Below are 19897 nucleotides of genomic sequence, written 5' to 3'. Positions count from 1 at the left end.
TCTCTGTGGTCATGAATGACCTAGAGACTCATAACCATGCCGATTCTGATTCAGCAGGTCTGGGACAGGCTCAAGGTTCTGTATTTCTAACAAGCTACCAGATGATGCCCAGGTTGCTCATCTCCACCGTACACTTTGAATAGTGTGGACTTAAGGACAGGGAAGGCTCAGAAATGTGAACAGTAGTAAAGGGGCTGCCTGTTGATGCACTTAGAAGCCATGGCAAAAGGTGTAGGAAAACAGTTCGGCAGAATAAAGGTACCTGTGTTTTCCATACACATCTTGCCAATGAGATGACAACTCCTGAGTCTGGTTTTCCCTAACGCTGTTTCCCAGATTATTGATACTAGACCAAAGCCAAAAGAGTTCCTTGCCTTCGTGTGAAATACACCAACTATCATTGCCAATAGTCTGAAAGATGTGAAAAGCCCTGTTGAAAGGAAAATTTTCTTATGCTAGGAACTGAATTAACATGAGCTGAGTTAGTTTTGTAATAAAGATTTTGCAATTACACTAACTTCTTTCCTATATATTTTTACATTTAAATTGATCTAAAATGTTATTTTAAACTTTAATATGTTTTAAATGCTGTAATTTCATTCCCAAACAATCAAAAGCCCTTTTCAGCTCCAACCAGAGTACTCTGCATGAAGACCCACTCACCAAAACAGCCGTCTGTATGTAGGACAATTCAAGCATCCCTCAGCATGTATTTGGCTAGGCTAGCCTAAACACTATTAATGGTCATAAAAATTTTAAGACTTTATTTTTATTGCAAAATAAAAAAAAATGTGTAATAGTCTCAGGTACAGTGTAGCAGTGTTTAAAGTTAAAATTGCGGTGACAGAGTAAATGATATGAATACTGCTGCTTGGAGAAGAGTCAAAGACAATCTTTAAAATCAGGCCATCTTCCTAGTATTCATAAAACAAAAACCACATAGATAATGACTAGGTTCCATTACAGCCAGGAAAAGGAAAATTATTAACCCTGAATAAGACATTTTGGGGCTGCTCAGATTTTTCTCCCCAAGGTTTGACTTAAAGAAAAATGCAGTAAAGAAAAATGTCTTTGCAAATTACCTCTATGACACCCACAGTCATTATTTCCGGGTAGATACAGGCCTAATGAGGTTTGGTACCTAAAATGATCAGTGGGGTTGAATTCAATTAGTGGTACTGCTAAGTGGTACCTGCAGAAAGTGTGGTGTGCAAAAAATATGCCCACTTCAGAACTGAATAACCCGCTTTACTTCCTTCTTCCCACCAACATTCACAGACTGATCTCCCAAGAGACTTTCAGTTTAAAAGGGTCCCTTCCTCCCACTGAGCTCCCTTTCCCAGCAACGTTCTAATTTCTCAGCCCTAGTAAATTGCCCTAGGCTTTCTTTTCCTTTAACATTTAAAGCCTGGCTTCATTTTCAAGCCTTTAAAATGTAGTGCCGGATGCTCTAGCTCCAATCTGAGCTCAATCACCGAATGAAGAGGCTTCAAATTAATGAATAGTTTGAAAAATAGGTAAAATAAGTAGTAGTGGGCAGAACTGAAGTTACCTAAACTGGAGGAAGGAGAATGAGAGGTAAGAAACTCACCGGTGTGCTGCAGCCAGCTCACGCTAACTCTTAAGAGCCAATTGTTAAGTTTTAGGAATTTTGTGGGCTCATTGCGAAACACAATCATTAATCAAGAATAAATGACATAAACTTATATAATACATATAAAAGTAATACAAAGGGGCACAAAGACACTTTGGGGGACAATGGCTGAGTTCAAGTATCTTGGTCATGGGGATGATTTCAATAAGCACATTTGGTTGGTGCTGTACAGTGACTCCCAAAACACTGAAGACCTTGTTTACTCCATTATGAAATTCTATGTAAGATTTAGCATAAGCTTATTCTTCATAATTAAAACCTTCATTGCTCTCATGGTATTTATTATCATATAGAAAGTGGTGGAAATTTGGAATCTCTGTTTCAGAGGGTGGAGCATGAGGTCTGCTGACAAGTGACCTTTGTCATGTGTCACTGAGAGCTCCTCTGGTTCATGGTGGCACAGCTGGGAACCTCTCCAACATACTCAGTAGCTCAGGTATAGGAGCTGAGAAGGTGAATGGCATGCCTGATGCAAAGTTTGAGGCCAGCAGGAAACTATGTGCAGGTTGAGAAGGTAAGGGAATTGTGGAAAGTGGTAAACCAAAAGTTGAAATGTCATTCTGGAAACTGGGCTGGAAAGGCAAACAAACAGAGTCCATATTTTCTAAAATTTTAGGTCTTTATAAAAATAGTGAGATGAGAAATGTAAAAAACAAAGAAAAGGGTGATTTCAGATGATAGCCAATACCCACCATAAATTAAGTTTCAAATGAATCACTAAAATATCTTAGCTCCCAACTCTATTTTAAAATGAGCTTGTGTTATACTCTACTTTGAACTTTTCAAAATAATATTCCTTGAACTTATAAAAACTCTTCAAATCATTTGTAACTAAGTGTGATTTTGTCGAAGTTTACAATAGTCATCTTATCCTTAAGAATGGCTTTCACAGTGTGCTTTGCAAACACCATGTAAAATAAAAGTATTTTTTCAGTTGGCATTATTCTGCTCCCAATTGGGGCCTTCCAATAAAAACTAAGAAACAATTTGACTATAACCCTTGATCCCCAGCTTTGTTTTAGTTCAGGTTTTTTTTTTTCTTTTACAAAAAAATTTTCTTTTATTGTATTTTTTCCATTACCATTTATCCCCTTAATCACCAGCTTCCACTTCCAGCCCCTGTAATCACCACACTGTTGTCCATGTCCATGAGTCCTTTTCCTTTTTCACTCGATTGCTCCACCCCCTGACCCTGTCCTCAGAGCTGTCAGCCTGCTCTCTATCTATGAATCTGTCTCTATTTTGCTTGTTAGTTCAGTTTTTATAAAGAATATAAGGAATACAGACTAACTGGCATTAGCTAAAGGAAAGAAAATTTCCTGTAAAGGGTTTTCATGGAAAGAAATGACAGGGATTACAGTAGAGCCGAATGGGTGTTGTTCAGTCTCCCGGATGTGGTCTGTAGATGTTCACTTCAATCATTCTCTGTGCGTGGAACACTGCGGCTTCTTTCAGTTCCACTCTCAGTTGGCTTCCTCATAGATTCTGGTCCCCCGTGGTTTTGCACTAGGCCCTCTAGCAAATTCTTACTTCAGATCTCTAAGAGTAAATATGATTGTCTCCATGTATCTTTTGTGACAGTCGGGTGGGAAACCAGCCTATAGCTTGGTTTCCAAAGTCAGGTGCTCACCTCTAATCTATTCAGTTTTACCTGCTTGGGGCCACCTGGTGGGATCTAAGTCACAAATGCAGCAGAGACTCGATGGAGCAGTTCCCTCAGAAGATGGATAAGCATGATAGGTGATTTTAATTACAATCGCTTGCAGGTCAGGGCTGAGGAAAAACGGGCCCAGGTGCACTTTAGAGTGTATTTTAGAAACATAACGAGACTGGAAAAAAACACTCGACTCATTTAGTTACCTGTTCAGGTCCTGCCAGTTGGATTCTGATGGATTTATAGCTGAAGCAGGACTCTGTACACACGCTGTGCTACATAACAGCACGTTATGATTTTTATTATTTTTTTACTTGAAGCAAAGAGTTCTCACAATTATCCATCCATCCAGCAGATAGTATCATTGTAATGTAAGTGACAAGGCAATCACTCCACAAAAAAGCTCCTTATCAATAGACTCTCAATGTCTCCATGTTTTATTTAATAAATGCTGTCAAGTTTATGAATAATTTCTGCAAGTAAACAAATAAGGGTTTAACTTTGATTTATTAAAATGTTTTTCACTGTATTAAGGCTTACTTATATGTACATATTACTCAAATGCCTGGAAATGCTAAATTTTGGCATTTTTAATCATATATTACGTTCAAATTTCTACAAGACAACTTTTATTTAGTAAGAGCATTTTATCAAGGAGTTAATTGTACTGTACTTATTCAGGAATTATGTTCAGGAAGTACATTTAATTTGAACTACATTAGAACTGTAACAGATTGTGCGAATTAAGTGACTTTCAAGCTAAAAGTTATGACAGTTTCCTACCACATAATGATTACAATTATAGCCATCCTGGGTGTGCTGAGGTAAAAACACATGACTGTTCTTTGGACTCAAATTGTTCCTTTTTACAATGGTTACTTGGGTACTAGAGAATTTGGACAGTTATGGGAAATTATTCCCTGTTATTTTATTTGCAGTATTACTATGCTCTAAAGGATTACCACGCACTTATTACTCCTATAGGCATTATAAAATTTTTCAAACTTCAACTGTTTTCTAAGTGTGCGTCAGGTATTCTTCAGGATGAATTAAGTCTATGATGCCATCTATTTAATAAAGTATTATAATGGACATTTGACTTTTTTTTTCCTGCTTTTGGAAATCTTGGTCAGTTGAGAGGTAGGAGAAATCCCCAAGAGAGATAACAGTACACCTACTAATTTAGAAAACTGCAGCTTTAAGTAGTTAATTTGAATTTTAAAAGATGTAATCTCCCAAGAAGTCTCATCCAGTTATACATGTGTAAAACTGAATGCTGGCTTAAAAGTATGTAGATCAAAAAAAAAAAAATCATGGCAAAGGAAACAGTGGCAAGCCAAGGACTGAGGAAGAAGAATGGGATTAGCTGGTCACAATGGTTGGCCTAATTGCTAGAACTGCACCTCAAATTCAGTTGCAGGATTCCTGCTAGCCAAAGTGAAGAATGAAAAGAGTAAATTATAAATAAGAAATACATATCAGTCTCTTGATGTTAACAAAGATATTTGCCTTACATTAAAATTTTTTAATGTTTTTATTGATAAATATAACATACATATAGAAAAGTACACAAAACATGTTCTGCTCAATGAATTATCACAAAATTAACAACTAGAACAAGGCAATGAACAAAACATATCACATATGCCCCCTTTCTCTGCCCCCTTGTGATCACTGTCCCTTCTCCCCTCTCCAAGGTAACCATTATAATAGTGATTTTCAACCCATGTGCCGCAAGAGGCACACGGGTGCACCACAAGAATTTTTAAAGCATGTAATACCTGACTATTTACTCAGGGGCACTGACCTCATTTCCTTTAGATTACGATTTAAAAAAATAAAATAAAATAGCCATCTGGTGTAAATAAATCAAAACTATACCTATTTTTTGTGAGGTTGGCCAAAAATATATTATTTGTTGTGCTGCAAAATTTTAGTAATTAGTTTATGTGTGCCATGAGATGAAAAGGGTTGAAAATCATTGCATTATAGTATTTCGAAGAAGGAAGAGGTGAGAGTCTGGTCTCCTTTGCTCAACTTTACATTTATGACATTTTGCCACATTGTTGCAAGGACCTATAGTTTTTCCTTTTCATTCCAATGTGGCATTATATTGAGCAAATGTAGCTCAATATACTTATCTACTACACTTATCTACTGCTGAAGGGCCTTTGGTTTGCTTCCAGTTTGGGGTAATTTCAAATTTTACTGCTAAATGCATTTTTATAAAATGTATCTTAATGCACAAGTCCATGCATTTCCATTGGTCATATTCTTAGGAGTGGGATTACTAAATCCAACTGTTTCCAAAGTGGTTATACCAAATTACACTCACAATAGCAGCGACAGTTCCCATGGATTGGGTCCTCTAGATCTGGGTCTCTCACAGGCTGCACTCAAGGTCAGGGCTGTGGTCTCATGTCAGATTTAGTTACTTCATACCCCCATTTTCATTCTTGTTAATTTTAGCCATTTTGATGGGTGTAGAGGAATATCACATTGTGGTTTAATTTTCTTTTCTTCATTGCCCATCAAGTTGAGCATCATCTTCCTACAAGTTTGTTGATTATTTGAATTTTTTATTAAGAGAGATTACTAAAGTATCTGACCCATTCTTCTTATTGGTGGTCATTTTCTTAATGATTCATATCAGTTCTTCATGTTTTACATATGGGCCCTTAATTTATCTCTTGTAAATATCTTCTCCCAGTCTGCACTTTGGTTTTCATTCTCCTTAATGTTGTCTTTGGGTAGGCATCAGATCTCAAGTTATCAATTTATTGTTGTCAAATTTACAATTATATTTTTATAGTTGGTGACCTTTTTTGGTTCAATTTAAAATTCATTCTGTCACAAAGACAATTTATATCAACTCCAGAATGTTCATTATTTTATATTTTCTGATTAAGTATACAATCAATTGGCACTTGATTTGGGGATATGGTTTGAGGTAGAGGTTTAAGTTTCTTTTCCCATGTGCATATCAAATTGATATTAAATCAAGTGTCCATTTATGTCCATTTCCATGCTTTCTAGTCTGTTTTTTTCACCTGTTTGTCTATCCTTTCACTGTTGTTACACTGTCTTAATTACCATAACTTTATAAATTTTGATGCTTGGTAGATATCCAACTTCATCATTCTTCAAGAGTTTCTTAGACATTTTTAGCCCTTTGCAGTTCCATACACATTTTAAAATAAACTTATATTACACATATACACAATCCTACTGCAATTTTTAATGGATTTGCATTGAACCCATAGATCAATCTGAGAACTGACATTGTAACAATACAGAGTCTTGCAACTTATCAACATATATTAATCCTTTTATTTAGCTGTTCAGTTCCTTTCAAACGTATTTTATTTTTTGTCTGTAGGAGTGTTGCAATCTTTGGTTAAATTTACTTCTAGATATTTGGTATCTTGTATGCTAAAATAAATTGTATTTCTTCAAAATGTCAATGTTTGTTACTAATCTATTGAAACACAGTAGATCTTTGAATACTGACTTTGTATCAGCCACTTTGTTAATCTGTGAATTTAGTAATTTTTCCTACTTTTTTTTGGATATTTCAGTGCAGGTACCATCTAAGAAAACTTTATGCTTCCTGTCTAATCTATACCTTTTATTTTTGAAAATACTAAATCCCACAATAATCTGAATTAGTTATGTGTAAATCTAGTTGAAAATTGAATAAAAACTTGTCAGTGGATTAAATCTTTCTCTCATCTCGTACATTCTTTCTCTCAGTTACTGCTGCACACACCTCTAACCCTTGCACTCCTTCCCAATAGGGAGGACTCTGGCCGGAGCCCCCCAAGTTCGGAGGCGGGCTGCCCTGCGTCGCCCTCCGGACGCGAACAGCACCGCCCCTCGCCAGACGCAGCCAATCAGCGTCCGTCTCTAACTCGCGCGCCACCGGCAAAAATGGCGGCGGCCTGACTAGCGCTGGCCCGTTTTGTAATTCCGCTGCCTTACTGTACTTGTACAAAATGTGAAAGGAGAAACGGCTGGTGGAGGGGGGTCCTAGGCAATGAATCGGAGAAGAAAACTTGGTGACAACCCTGGCCTGAAGAATACGCCGCGGAAAATGGTGGCGGCGGCAGAGGAATGCAGCTCGGTGGTCGAGTCAGGGAAGAGGCGGCTGAGGTCGGCCCGCAGATCGGGGTTCAGCAGGGCCAGAGATGGGCCTCCCCAGCCCTTGCCGCGTCAAGAGCAGCTTCCAGTAGCCGCTTCGTGCAGTAAAAGTAACCCCGAGGGTGAGACGTGGGCAGCGCGGCCACTCTGGGCATCCGCACTGCAGCTCCACAGCCCAGCTTGCAACTGGGAAACCTGGGATGGGAGTGGGGCTGGTGTATTTCTCTGGGCTTCTCCCCTCGTGAGTCCAAAACTAACGCGACACACTTCCCCACGGTCCCGATTTTGAGCACTGTCCCGTTAGATATGATCACCCGCTTGACCCTGCCACAGAAATAGGTCGTGTGGGGTTTACCCGTTTGATGGAGGGCGGGCGGCTGATTTCTAGGCGTTTCCTCCAAGTACTCAGCAGCGGCGGAGCAAAAAGAAATACCTGATCGACCTGCTGCCTTCAGTTTATTTCTAGCGGAATTATTTCCGCTTAACCTTTTGCCCCGACTTACTTCAGAGAAGGAACCAAATGGAAAGCTGTAGGTATCTGTTCTCAAAGCCTTGGTGAAGTCTCATCTCTTGCTGAATAAACCGGAAGTTCCTGTGTATAACGCCTCTCAAAGTAGGGCCTCCGAGTAATTAATTCTGATCAATGTTTAGTGTTACATTTTTTAAAATCTTCCAGTAAATCCTAGTAGGAACTGAAACTCACGCTAAAGCTGTTTCCTAGAGCATGTTCTTAAAACATGGCTTTTGTTACCGTACTTGTCTTTGCTGTATTCCCATAAAGCAACACCAGAATGAACAAAAACAAATCTTGTTTTTGAAATTGTAAAAGTAATACTAGACAAAACTTTCCAAGAAGTGGATCGCTAAAACTTTTTAGTAATTGGTGTAAGTTAGTTAGAGTTGGTGAAACCGGCTAAATAGACTTACTGAGGCTTCTGCTGGGGTGTTTTAGGTTGTTGAAATATGTCTATAAGTTACACGTGGTTCCCAAAGCCTCCAAGTTCCAGTGGTGAAGAATGGAGTGACTAGAGTATACCGCGGGGATACAGTATTATACGTTCACAGACCTACTAGATTATCTTAAAATACTTTCTATTTACAATATTAAATATGGGAAGTAGTAGAAGGATTTTTTTATGTGAAACACTTAAGTGGTGAAAATTTACATTAATTCCTACCTGGGAGAAAACTATATAATTGTACTGTAAAAAGTAATCTTGTTAAGAGCTATTATTTGACACTGGGGTATTATAAAGCAGTGCTTTAAAATGCAACAATTGCTATTTTACTCTTATTTTATGTAGAAAAGTTTGAAACACCAAAGAGAGTGCTGAAAATGGATTTATTGTCATCTACCTTCAGTTCTCCTAACGATCCAGATGGACAAAATGATATCTTTTGGGATCAAAATTCTCCAATGACCAAACAGTTAGGTAATTTGTTATTAATATTTTTATCTGGGTGACTATTTGAGAAGTGATTAAGATTTAACTATTGAATATCAGTGAGAGAACATCAGGAACTCTTTACAATAGTTGTTTGAGAATCTTATCTGATTGTGTTGCTGTGATGCACGTGTGAAATCACCGTGCATAGTGACCTAAGCTGTGCTAATTGAAATTGTTTTCTAAGAAGTGACCGTATTTTTTAAAATAGTTTTTTTTAATTTACATTTATAGAAATATGTTTGTTTCTTTAGGTAAAGGAAGAAAAACAAAGATTTACACCACAGATAGTGATGAGATCTCACATATTGTTAATCGTATTGCTCCTCAGGTAAATATCACTAGTTTTATAATTCGTTTTATGCCACTAAGTCCTTGTACAGTTCATTTATATGAAAAATATTTCATCTTTTACAATTCTTTTTTCTGAAAAGAGCAGCAGGTATTACTTCTACCTTTTCTACTACTGAAATTCATATTTTTAAAAAAAGATTACATATTTTTACATAATGTAAAATCAGTAATATGTATTTTCCTAAACATCATTATCTTAATTCAGTTTTTTACAGTGATGATTTTGATTAGAGCTTTGTATTTATTTTGTTTTTAATACTGTTTCACAATATATGGCATCATTTTCAAGTTACTAAAGTAATAAAATCAGACAATAAAAATTTAAACTTTTAAGTTGTTTGTGATTGGTAATTGTTGACTGTATAGGGCAACTTTTCTCCATTGAAACTGCTCTTAATACTGCTGAATTACAAGATCATCAAGAATCATTGTAAAAGTGGAAAAACAGTGTATTCCGAGTTGGTTCCCTGACCACCTCCTACACTGGGTCACTCTCAGCAAGTCACTTAAGCTCTTAGAACTTCAGTTCATTCAGCCATAAATTAAAATTACTTGTCTTGCTTTCTTTATCAAATGATTATGATAATTATATTAGATAACAAGTCTTTGTAAACGATAGAACACTATAAATATAAGGTTTTGTTAAAGTGAATTATGATAGTTAAAATTATTTGCTGTCATAGAACCATCTGCAAAAGTTTCTTTTTCTTTATTTGTTGTACTGCTTGAGTAAAATAGAAATATTAAGTCCGTTCTCAACCTATTTACTCTCCTTTTTTTCTCCTTATTTAAATTTAAATCCAGAAAACATCCAATTTTTGCTTAGTGTCTTCTCTGAAGGAAGTACGGTATTTTTCCTTTACACACCCATGGATAGTGACTATCTTGATCAAAAACAATAGATGGCTCTGACCCAAACTGTGGTTACACAGAATCACCATAATCCAGGTGGAGGAGGCAGGAAATAAAGTTTTTCTTAATGGCTATAAAATATCCGAAATTACAAGTGTGATAGTCAAAACAACTCTGTTGCTACTAGCTCTCCACATTCCATGTTTGGCATGTCATAGAAATTCATTTTCCATTTGGTTCATTAGTTAAATAGCATTTATGCCATAATACCACTTACTTCATGAGTTAACAATAGATCTTCATTAATTGTGGGTTTCCCATGAAAGAAGCATAATAAAATGTGTTTAGGCTGGCCAGCCTAAATAGTGATAAAAAGATAGTTGAGTAAATTATTGGACTCTTTACTTAAGTAGGCTGGAAAAAAATAGCTCACAGAAAGAAATGGCAACAGTATGCAAGTGGTAACTTGTGCATAAGAAAAAAATACAGTGAAATTAGTTGCTTTTAAATGTTACCCTTTTCAGTTGAGCACTTTTAAAACAAAAATCTTTGGTAGTATCAAGGTCTTTTTAAAAAAATGACATGTTTATTTTTAAGTGAGTTGTCTTCAAATAATTACTTGTCATCTTAATATTTTTAGAAATGGCTTTTTTTAAAGAAATATGCACTTCCATTTTAATTGGACATTCATTATACTTTTTTCAAGGATACTTTTATGCAATGTTGTTTGTTTGAAGATGTGGGTATATTTCCCCATCATTTTTATAACTACACAGCCTGTATTCTTTAGGAGTAAATAAAGTAATGTGTTTAGATATCTTATTACAATGCCTGGATTGTATTGTGTAATTTTTAATGAAGACATTTTTCAAATGTAACACAAATAATATAAAAATAAACAAAGGACCAATATCTGTATACAATTGGATATGTCAAATTATAATGCTCTTATTCTCTAAAAATTGAATGAATATAAAATTACTTGGAAAAAGGATGAAAAAATCCATAATTAAATTATTAAGAATATTTTTCCTAAATCAAGGTTGTTATGAAAACAAAAGGGAAAAAATGTATTGAAAGTGAAAGTATTGCTTTTTTTTAATATTTTGCCAAGCTAAAATCTATAGAATCAACTGAACATTTAAGAAAACAGCCTGTTGATCAATTAAGGATTCTAGTAAATAAACATGCACTGACATCTTTACATCCAGCATTTTGCGAGATGAACTGTCATAATTCTTATAAGTAACCTATAATCTAGTGATATGATTATTTTTACCTTGTGTGATATTTATGTTCATTCTAGGTGCTATAAAAATGGAGTAGAAAATATTAACCTATTTGATTTGCTGGTTTGGTTTGTAACCAAGGCATAAACTCATTCTCCAATATTGTACATGATCAAGTAACTGAAAGGCATAGCAAAAATATACAGGACTTAAGTAACTTTTCCCCTACTTTACTTTTTGCATTAGTTCTAACCTTGTACTCATCTCTGACTCAGTCCTGACATTAATTCTATCTAACTGTTCTTAATTCAGGTTAACATAGACTGTCCAACTCTAGACAAAGATTATAATGGGGATAGGGAAAATTTGGAGAATCAGGTCACACAGAAAGAATTCACATGTGTCTTCATTTTTAACTCATGATTTCTACTAACAGTTTATTTCTGACACTAATGCTTATTTTTATGACTCTCTTATAAGTTGATCATCTTTCTTTTGATAAAAATGTGCTTTTATTATTAAATACATATTTGTTAAATAATCAAATTACTAGACCCAAACATCTTTTGAAAATAAGAAATTCAAAATTCTGAATGTTTTTATTCCCCAAAACATAAATGTATCATTTCTTGCAACTTGTTATTACCATCCTCCAGCTATTGTTTTGGAGATTGTTTAGTAATTATCACCTGATTATCAGACAGAATTTACTACTTGAGGAAAAATTTTTTTCTGTAATATATAGCCTTTTTTTCCCTCCTACCTTTTTCCACCCTTTCTGCCAAAGGATGAAAAACCAACAACAGACTCCATGCTGGGTGTGTGGATTGGGGAAGCTGCTATTCCTTGTACTCCTAATGTTGCAAAAGGAAAATCAAGAGCAAAAGTCAGCTGCACAAAGTAAGTTCAGACTTTTTAGTTTCTCTGACATTCAGTGAAGTAAATATTTCAATATTCTGTTTTGGTTTTATGAATGTATAAAAAACTTTTCCTTAGTTTTGATATGTAAAATTTTGGTCGTAAAATAATTATATATTAAAAGTTTCAAGTTTTAACATATTATAATATTTTAAATAACAATTGAATATTTGTAATAACTCATAACTTTTATAATTTTTTAATATAGGTTAAAAACACAAAATCAAGAAGAAGAGCTTATGAAATTAGCTAAGCAATTTGATAAAAATATGGAAGAGCTTGATGTGATTCAAGAGCAAAACAAGCAGAATCATGATTTTACCCAGATGATTTCAGAAGCAGAGACTTTAAATAATTATAAAGATAATGTACAAATGCAGTTATTACATGATATTGTCCCCGAAATAGATAATACTGTAATAAAGAAGCTGATGAAAGGAAACACCAAAGTATCTGTGGGAAGTGATCAATATAGCAGCCAGATGCCATTTGACCAAAATGCTGAAGCAGCCTTTAATGCCATTTTTGATGGTTCTACTCAGAAATGTAGTGGACAGTTAAGCCAGGATTGGTCAGGTGATTTTTGGAATACCATTACTACCTTTGAAAAGAAAAGTGCTTTGAAAGAGGAGAAAATCATTACTAACAAAACTCAGGTCACTGAAAAACTGCCAAATAAACCCACAACTTCACTTTCCCATCAAGCAGATACTACTGAAAGGACAAAATCTTATGTAACTTCCAATACTAAGGAACCAAAAACTTTTAATAAGCGCATGGATGCATTTACTACTGGTGATTTTGAGGAAGATTGGGAAAACTTACTAAGTAATGAACCTTTTGTTACACAAAATATAAAAATGTCTGAACCCTTTCTTGTCCCTGAAATAGCCCAGATTGTTGGTCAAAAGGAAATGTGTACCATTAACAGTGAAAATGATAGAAGTAACTCAAGAATGAATGTAAGTCTAGATCCTGGGTTTAGAGATTCAAAAATTTTACTAGATGTTTCTTCAAAGACACGTACCAGTGAATTAATAGACACTGGAAAATACAGATTTTCACCAGATTCAAATGATAAACCAGACAAATTACTATCCATTGGAAATAAAGTGAAATTTGATAAATCTTTCAATAAAACCTTTCAAGACAAAACTCAAGATTGTTCAGTTGCACCTGATCCAACAAAAGTAAAGAAAGATATTCATACTAAATGTATTTCTAATGTAAATGTGTCACAAAAAAAGTCTACTTTGAACACAGGATATTCTGAGGAACAAAAAAATAAGTCCATTTTTCAGTCTTTTAAGACACATTCTAATATAGTTCCGTTTGACTCTGCTGCTTTGAACAATGCAAATCAGACAAATGCATCCAACTTCCATTCTCTCTCTGATGATTGGAATGACCCATCACTTGCCAATGAAATTGATAAAGCATGTCATCAATTAGAGAATACCTGGGAAGCTGATGATGTAGAGGATGACTTATTATACCAAGCATGTGATGATATTGAAAGACTAACTCAGCAGCACAACATGAGAAAGGACAGCAAGACATTAGAAAGTATACTTGAGATTAATGATAGTTCCAAACAGGGAGCCAAAACCATGTTTACTACATCAAAACAAGAAAGTCAGTTGGTGCAATCAACGCATTTGAGCAGTGTTTCAGCACAGTCATCTTCATTGACAGAGAGTTCACAAAAAAATAAATCAGTGAACATGCAAAAAGGGGAAATTTGTGGAAATTCTCCAGATGTTTCAGGTACTACAACAAATGTTACTCTATACTCTAAGAACTCAAATTGTCTAATCAATAATCTGCCTGTATCTTGGAATAATACTGATGTTCCAGTACAAGTGAGTAGTTCCACATCAGTTCTTACAAGAAGTTCAAGTGTGAATGTGAATTCAGATCAAATGAGGACACAAATAGCTAGTTACAAGAAGAAGTTGATTACTAGGCCTCTGTCAGATAGGACTATAACAGAAGAAGCTCAGAGTGACCTTAACAGTACAGTTAGATTTTCTAAGTATACGTTTACAAAGATCAAAAATTCTGCAGTTCTTTCCCATATTAATCAAAATTGTGTAACAAGAAGTATCTGTGATACCAAAATCACACAGAGTTTGGAGAGAAACAGAACTGTCAACTCATTATGTGGGAAGGCTGTTCAACAGCAATCCTTGGTGAAACCTGAATCTTTGAAACAACCTTCTAAAGGTATGTATGAAATCATTTTCTTTGAAAGGTAGATCATCTTGGAAAGTAGCCAAACTAGTTTTTTTGTTGTATTAAATCTGCATAACATATAAGGTAAAAACTATGATTACATAGAAGTCATAAAGTGATTCTTGTGAATAATTGTGTTGTAATAAGCAGAGTGGGTATTTGTTTTCAAAAGACTGCTTCAAGTTATTTACCAACATTTAATACAGTGACTAGCATGTAGTAGGCAATCAGTAAATATTTGTTGAATGTTTTCTGAATTATATTCTGGAAAATTGTATGTTAGGATATATACTGTGTGAAACTATTTACAAAATATCTCATTGTTTTAGAACTTGAGTAGTCTTCTGTGTTTAGCAGAACATCTAGGCAAATAATATTTGAAAATTTAGGGCATTCTAATTAAACACTTCTTCCAGTGTAATAGCTGATATAAAACTCTTTTAGTTTTTATAAGAATTCTAATTTACTTACTCAGTACAACCTGTCTTCTTTCATTCTTGCAGTTCCTCTTTTCTCAAATTATTCTTTCCATCAACCAGTTCTGTTGTTTTTACCACAAAATTATCTCAAAATTGTCCATTTTACTTTCTGCCGATTCCACCTTTGTCCAAGGCAGCAGTTATTGACTGGACTACTGCAGTCCCCTTTTTTACCTGTTCCATTTAGATTCCAATCGCCAAAGAGCAGAATAATCTTTCACAAATGGGTAAACATGTATTCCTCTCCTTAACCACAGCCTTCAGTGGCTGACCATTTTATTTCCAATAAAGTTGAAGTTTACACTGATATCAACAAGGCCTGGGATTATCTTTCATCACCTGTCTGCCCTCTTTTTCCCCCTTAAGTACTAAGCTTCATCTATACCATCTTGTCTTTCAGTTCCTCAAAAGAAATAGTTTCTTCCCTAGTTCTGGACCTTTGGCTGTGCTATTCTCAACTAAAACTACTTCTTGACTTTGGTCTGCTCCCTCCCAATCCCACTCTTTGGTTGGTGCCTTTTTATCCTTAGGTCTCAGTTTAAGTATTACCTACCCTTTCATGGAGGCCTTCCTCGAATAATCTATAAGTAAGTCTTGTTATTTTCCAAGACTCTCTTATTTCCTTCTCTCTTGTTTCCTTCACCTTTTAAAATCATAATTAAATATTGATTACTGTCTTATCAATGAATACCTACTCCTACCACAATATTTTCCACTCAGATGTTTAATAAGTATTTGAATGAATATCATGCAATATAATGTGAAAGGCCTGTTATTCACTGATATCACAGTATTTTTTAAATGGGAATATGTCTGGTGTAGCTACTAGTGCTTCTTAATACCCCGTGCTTTCTCATAGCCTTGTGTCTGCAGGTGCTGTTTCCTTCACCAGGAACAGTGCCCCCACATTCACACACCCAACCTGCCAGGCCATTTGTCACTTGTCCTTTGAAATACTGTGTCTGTAAGCACCTCCAGAATGATTTACGTTCACTTTCTCTGGCTTACTCCAATCCCCAGTGCTAACTTCTGTTACAGCATGCACTGTACTAATTCGTAATTACAGATTTTCTTAATTAGTCTCCCTCACTTGGAGCTCACCTTGGCTTTCTTATCTATTATGTAGATCAGTGCTAACATAAGAAAGTTTTTTGTTTCCTTTAACATTAAATTATTGTTCAGATTCTAGATAATGCTTTTGTTGGTATTACTGTTAAAACTTTCCTATTTATGTGATCTTTCCCCTTAAAAAAAAAAAATATATATATATATATATAAAAGTCCTTTATTTCTGCTCTTCCACAAGCATTTCTCAAGAGAAGCACTACTGACAGTTTGGAATACATCATGTCACATTTTTTGTGCATGTGTGTGTTTGTACCTATAGATTTATTTAAATAGATAGAATTGCATACTGTATACCCTCTATTTGACAATTCAGTTCTACCTTCACTTCATATATTGAAACTGTCTTTTCCTACTTGTACATATAGATTTGCTTCAGTCTTTGTAATAACTACATAGTGTGGCATTATATGGATATAACAACTTATTTAACTCTATTGATGGAAGTTTAGTTTGGTTGCAGTTTTTTGTATTAAAAACAGTCCTCCAGTAAATATCCTTCTAAATAAATTTCTACATACTCTTGTGATTATATCTGTTAATTACTGAAAAATTGATGGAGAATGGTTTGAATTTTGATGGTTATTACCAAATCTTCCAAAAAAGTTAACATCAATTTATGTTCTTATCAATACTGACAATGAATATATCTCTACATTATGGCCCAAACTAGGTATTTTGAAACTTTAAGAATTTTCGATCTATAATCATTTTAAATGTTTATATTCAAATAAGTATAATTAATTGACCCATACTTCCAAAATGAATAGTTTACATATAGTTATAATTTCATTAAAGACTAAATCTCTCTAGAACATTTGATTTTTCCCAAAACATATATCCACTCACCTGTCTGCATTTATATGAATGAATAATAATCTACCTTTCAGTTTACTTTACCAATTTTCCTTTTGGTTGATTTTTTGCATATAATATTCTAATGAATATTAACCTTGTTAATAATATTGTCTACTGGTTCCACTTTCTTTTTCTCTGTTATGTAGCAAACTGCTCTCCTGCAGAATGTCTTTGAAACAAAACCCATTTAAGGGCCTCATTCCTTGAAGGTAGGGTTTGGCAAACCATGGCCTGTCCAGATCCATCCAGCCTGTGTGGCCTGTTTTTATACAGCCAGCGTTCTGAAGTGGTTTTCACATTATAAATCAAAAGAACAATATTTCATGACTTTTGAAAATTATAATCAATTCCAATTTTATTGTCCCTGCAGAAATTTGTATTTGAACAGAACCATGTCATTTGTTTATATATTGTCCTGGCTGTGTTTATGCTCCAGTGACAGCTGAGCAGTTAGGATAAGAGACCAGATGACCCTCAAAGGTTAACATAATTACTTTCTGGCACTTTACACAAAAAAATTGCTGACCCTTGCTTTAAGTTAAAGATTAAGACCCACGGTTGCTTTGTACCTTGCTATAGTTTGAGACTTTGCTATGTACTTTTATTGCAGATTGAGTTCAAGGAAGAAGGGCTGGTGGGAGAAATGGATGACTCTCTTTAATTCAGGTTTTCATGTTGTGACTTTATTATATCATTTGACATTATTTCCCAGAATATCACCAAGCCAACTGCAAGGCCAATTTTAGGGAACTGTGTTCTTTTCTGTTGTCATGGATTATTAACCTGTGTTCTTTCCAAACTTACAGTCGATTGAATGTAAACTGTGCGTATATATATTGTGAGTTTCTTGTGTTTCTCAGCTGTGAGACTAAAATATTAGATAATTGGTCTAGCTAATTTTAAAGTATCTTGTAGTATCTTTCTGTAAGGAAAAAAAGCTACACTCTATATGATAATTAGTTTAGGAAATAAATGGCCCGAGAATCACTAGGGAGTATACATAAAATATATCTCTCTTAACCCTGAATGTCTGCTCCCATTCACATTATACCAAGAAAGAAAGGGAAGACAGGTGATATACTTTAGACACATATTTCCCTTAGTTAACAAGAGAAATGTCTTGTAACAAATTCTGAACCTTTGTTTCAGTGTCAGTATAAATAATATGAGAAATATTGCTGACAGTATTACAAATTCTTATTTACTTCTCTGAAAGGCAAATTTTACAATATAAACAGTTTTATGAATACAATACGAGGTCATTTACATACATATTAAGGTGATGACCTTAATTTTAAAACATTTAAATGAAGTAATAGGTTTGCTATTTAAAGTTTGATTCTTGTTAATATACTATTAGCTCAAAGTGATGACTGTTGAATTAAATTTATTATAATAGAACTCAGTATTTTGGCAGAGGTAGAACTGGAGGTTTTATTAAAAAAACTTATTTTTATTACTTAATTTAAAACCTTGTTTATAGTATGTTTATTTAAAGTATACATAAGAATATATCAGAATGCTTCACATTTTTATATATTAAAAAGATACTCAAATTGAAGATTTTATTCAGATACTCTGCTTTTTAAAACAATTTTCTAATGTTTGAGATATCTAATAGGGAGTTACATGTTTACTGACATGCTGGATTTCACTCTATGATGATAAAATGTTTTTCCTGAATGGCTGAAATGATTATCTTGCAGTTCTATAGAGGTGAATATGAGTATAGCTTATCTTATAAATACACTATTTGAGGTATTGGTATCTTTTTTAATTTATTATATTTTAACTAGTTTACATTTAAAATCCCAGTTTGTTTTTAGAATGTATTTGTTTGTAAGTTATGTAAATTAAGATGCCATTATTCACAAGAATTATTTGCTGGATATCAAAATGTATCATTTTTGATCAGATGAATTTTATCGCACTGTGAAATTTTACTGCATCCGGAGGGACAGATCGATCAATGATTGTTTTCTGTTGGCCTGGAACATTAGATCTCTCCTTGGAATCTTATATCTAGTAGTTTAGTGTGACTTAATAGCTAAACCAGTATGACACACCTGGGTAATAAAAAAAGTAAAAATTAAAGCATATTGAAAATGACTTTATAGTTGATAAAACCAGTATCTGTATCTCATTTAATTTTTAGAGGAAGAAGAGAAAAATAGAAAGTATTCTCCCGAAGAAATTCAGAAAAAAAGGCAAGAAGCTCTGGTTCGAAGAATGGCCAAAGCACAGGCATCAACTGTGAAGGCAGTTCCCACTTAGCCTGATTTCTTCCGTGAAATACTGGTTGAAAGACTTAAATTGATAACTATCAATGATAGGAAATATTGTTTCTTTATTTCTCTGTGAGAAATTTAATGCTGAGTTATAAAGCATGGACTTCTACTTTATTTAATAAATTACTGTTTGCATTGGTCAGTGAAACCTTTTCTTGGAGATGTATGTGAAAGTAATTGCATATAAGTTTTGAAAATCCAGGAAAGTTAACAATTATCTAGTGAATTATTCAGAGGAAAGTAGTTATATTTTTTAAATATGGTGATTGCAAAGTATCTTCAAAAAAACAGGTTATCTATTTAATTTTTTATTGTAATAAGTCTTTTCCTAATACAAAGCTCAACTTACTAAGTTAAGGAAGACTACTTTTTTAAATAGTTTTTACTTTCAGTAACTGTTTCTTAAACTGTTTCTGAAGTTTAATTCTTTCATATTCTTAGGAACATAATTGGTAGGAAATAAAGGACTCAATTTATTTGTGAGGACATTACTGTGTTCAATTCCTAGTCTGAAATAGGTTTGAATTTGAATTTTCTAAAATATGATGTATTTTGGAAACTTTCCACTGTTTTTTGAGAAAATGCTGATTTAAGAAGTTTCATTTAGAAAAAAAGTGGATTGGCTATATATATATATATATATATTAAGTAATATAGCATCGTTAA

General features: G+C 34.2%; 1 protein-coding gene across 2 annotated transcripts; it reads left to right on the top strand.

Annotated features, from left to right (window-relative positions):
- The first annotated feature begins 7239 nt into the window (after positions 1-7239).
- On the top strand, positions 7240-19708 carry ETAA1 (ETAA1 activator of ATR kinase). Of its 2 annotated transcripts, XR_006784484.1 has the most exons (7): positions 7240-7570; positions 8753-8881; positions 9148-9224; positions 12116-12228; positions 12455-14472; positions 17554-17609; positions 19099-19224. XR_006784484.1 is itself a non-coding variant. In XM_045828829.1 (6 exons), the coding sequence occupies exons 1-6, from the start codon at positions 7345-7347 to the stop codon at positions 19215-19217; spliced, it is 2682 nt and encodes an 893-aa protein (XP_045684785.1). In that variant the 5' UTR covers positions 7240-7344; the 3' UTR covers positions 19218-19708. The 2 variants fall into 2 exon arrangements, 1 of the variants encoding a protein (XP_045684785.1); XM_045828829.1 differs by lacking the exon at positions 17554-17609 and having other exon boundaries at positions 19099-19708.
- The last annotated feature ends 189 nt before the right edge of the window (positions 19709-19897 follow it).

The sequence above is a fragment of the Phyllostomus hastatus genome, unplaced genomic scaffold, assembly GCF_019186645.2.
Source record: "Phyllostomus hastatus isolate PE091 unplaced genomic scaffold, TTU_PhHast_1.1 phas_scaffold_78, whole genome shotgun sequence".
In the NCBI taxonomy this organism is placed as follows: domain Eukaryota; kingdom Metazoa; phylum Chordata; class Mammalia; order Chiroptera; family Phyllostomidae; genus Phyllostomus; species Phyllostomus hastatus.
Note: the sequence above shows the minus strand (reverse complement) of the source record. Positions and strands in the feature narration are given on the sequence as shown.

Bases quoted from the DNA above. Each gene is read 5' to 3' on its own strand.
- ETAA1 (XM_045828829.1), top strand. From the start codon at position 7,345: ATGAATCGGAGAAGAAAACTTGGTGACAACCCTGGCCTGAAGAATACG. The intron at 8,882-9,147 runs GTAATTTGTTAT...TTGTTTCTTTAG, and splicing joins TCCAATGACCAAACAGTTAG to GTAAAGGAAGAAAAACAAAG. The intron at 14,473-19,098 runs GTATGTATGAAA...TTTAATTTTTAG, and splicing joins TTTGAAACAACCTTCTAAAG to AGGAAGAAGAGAAAAATAGA.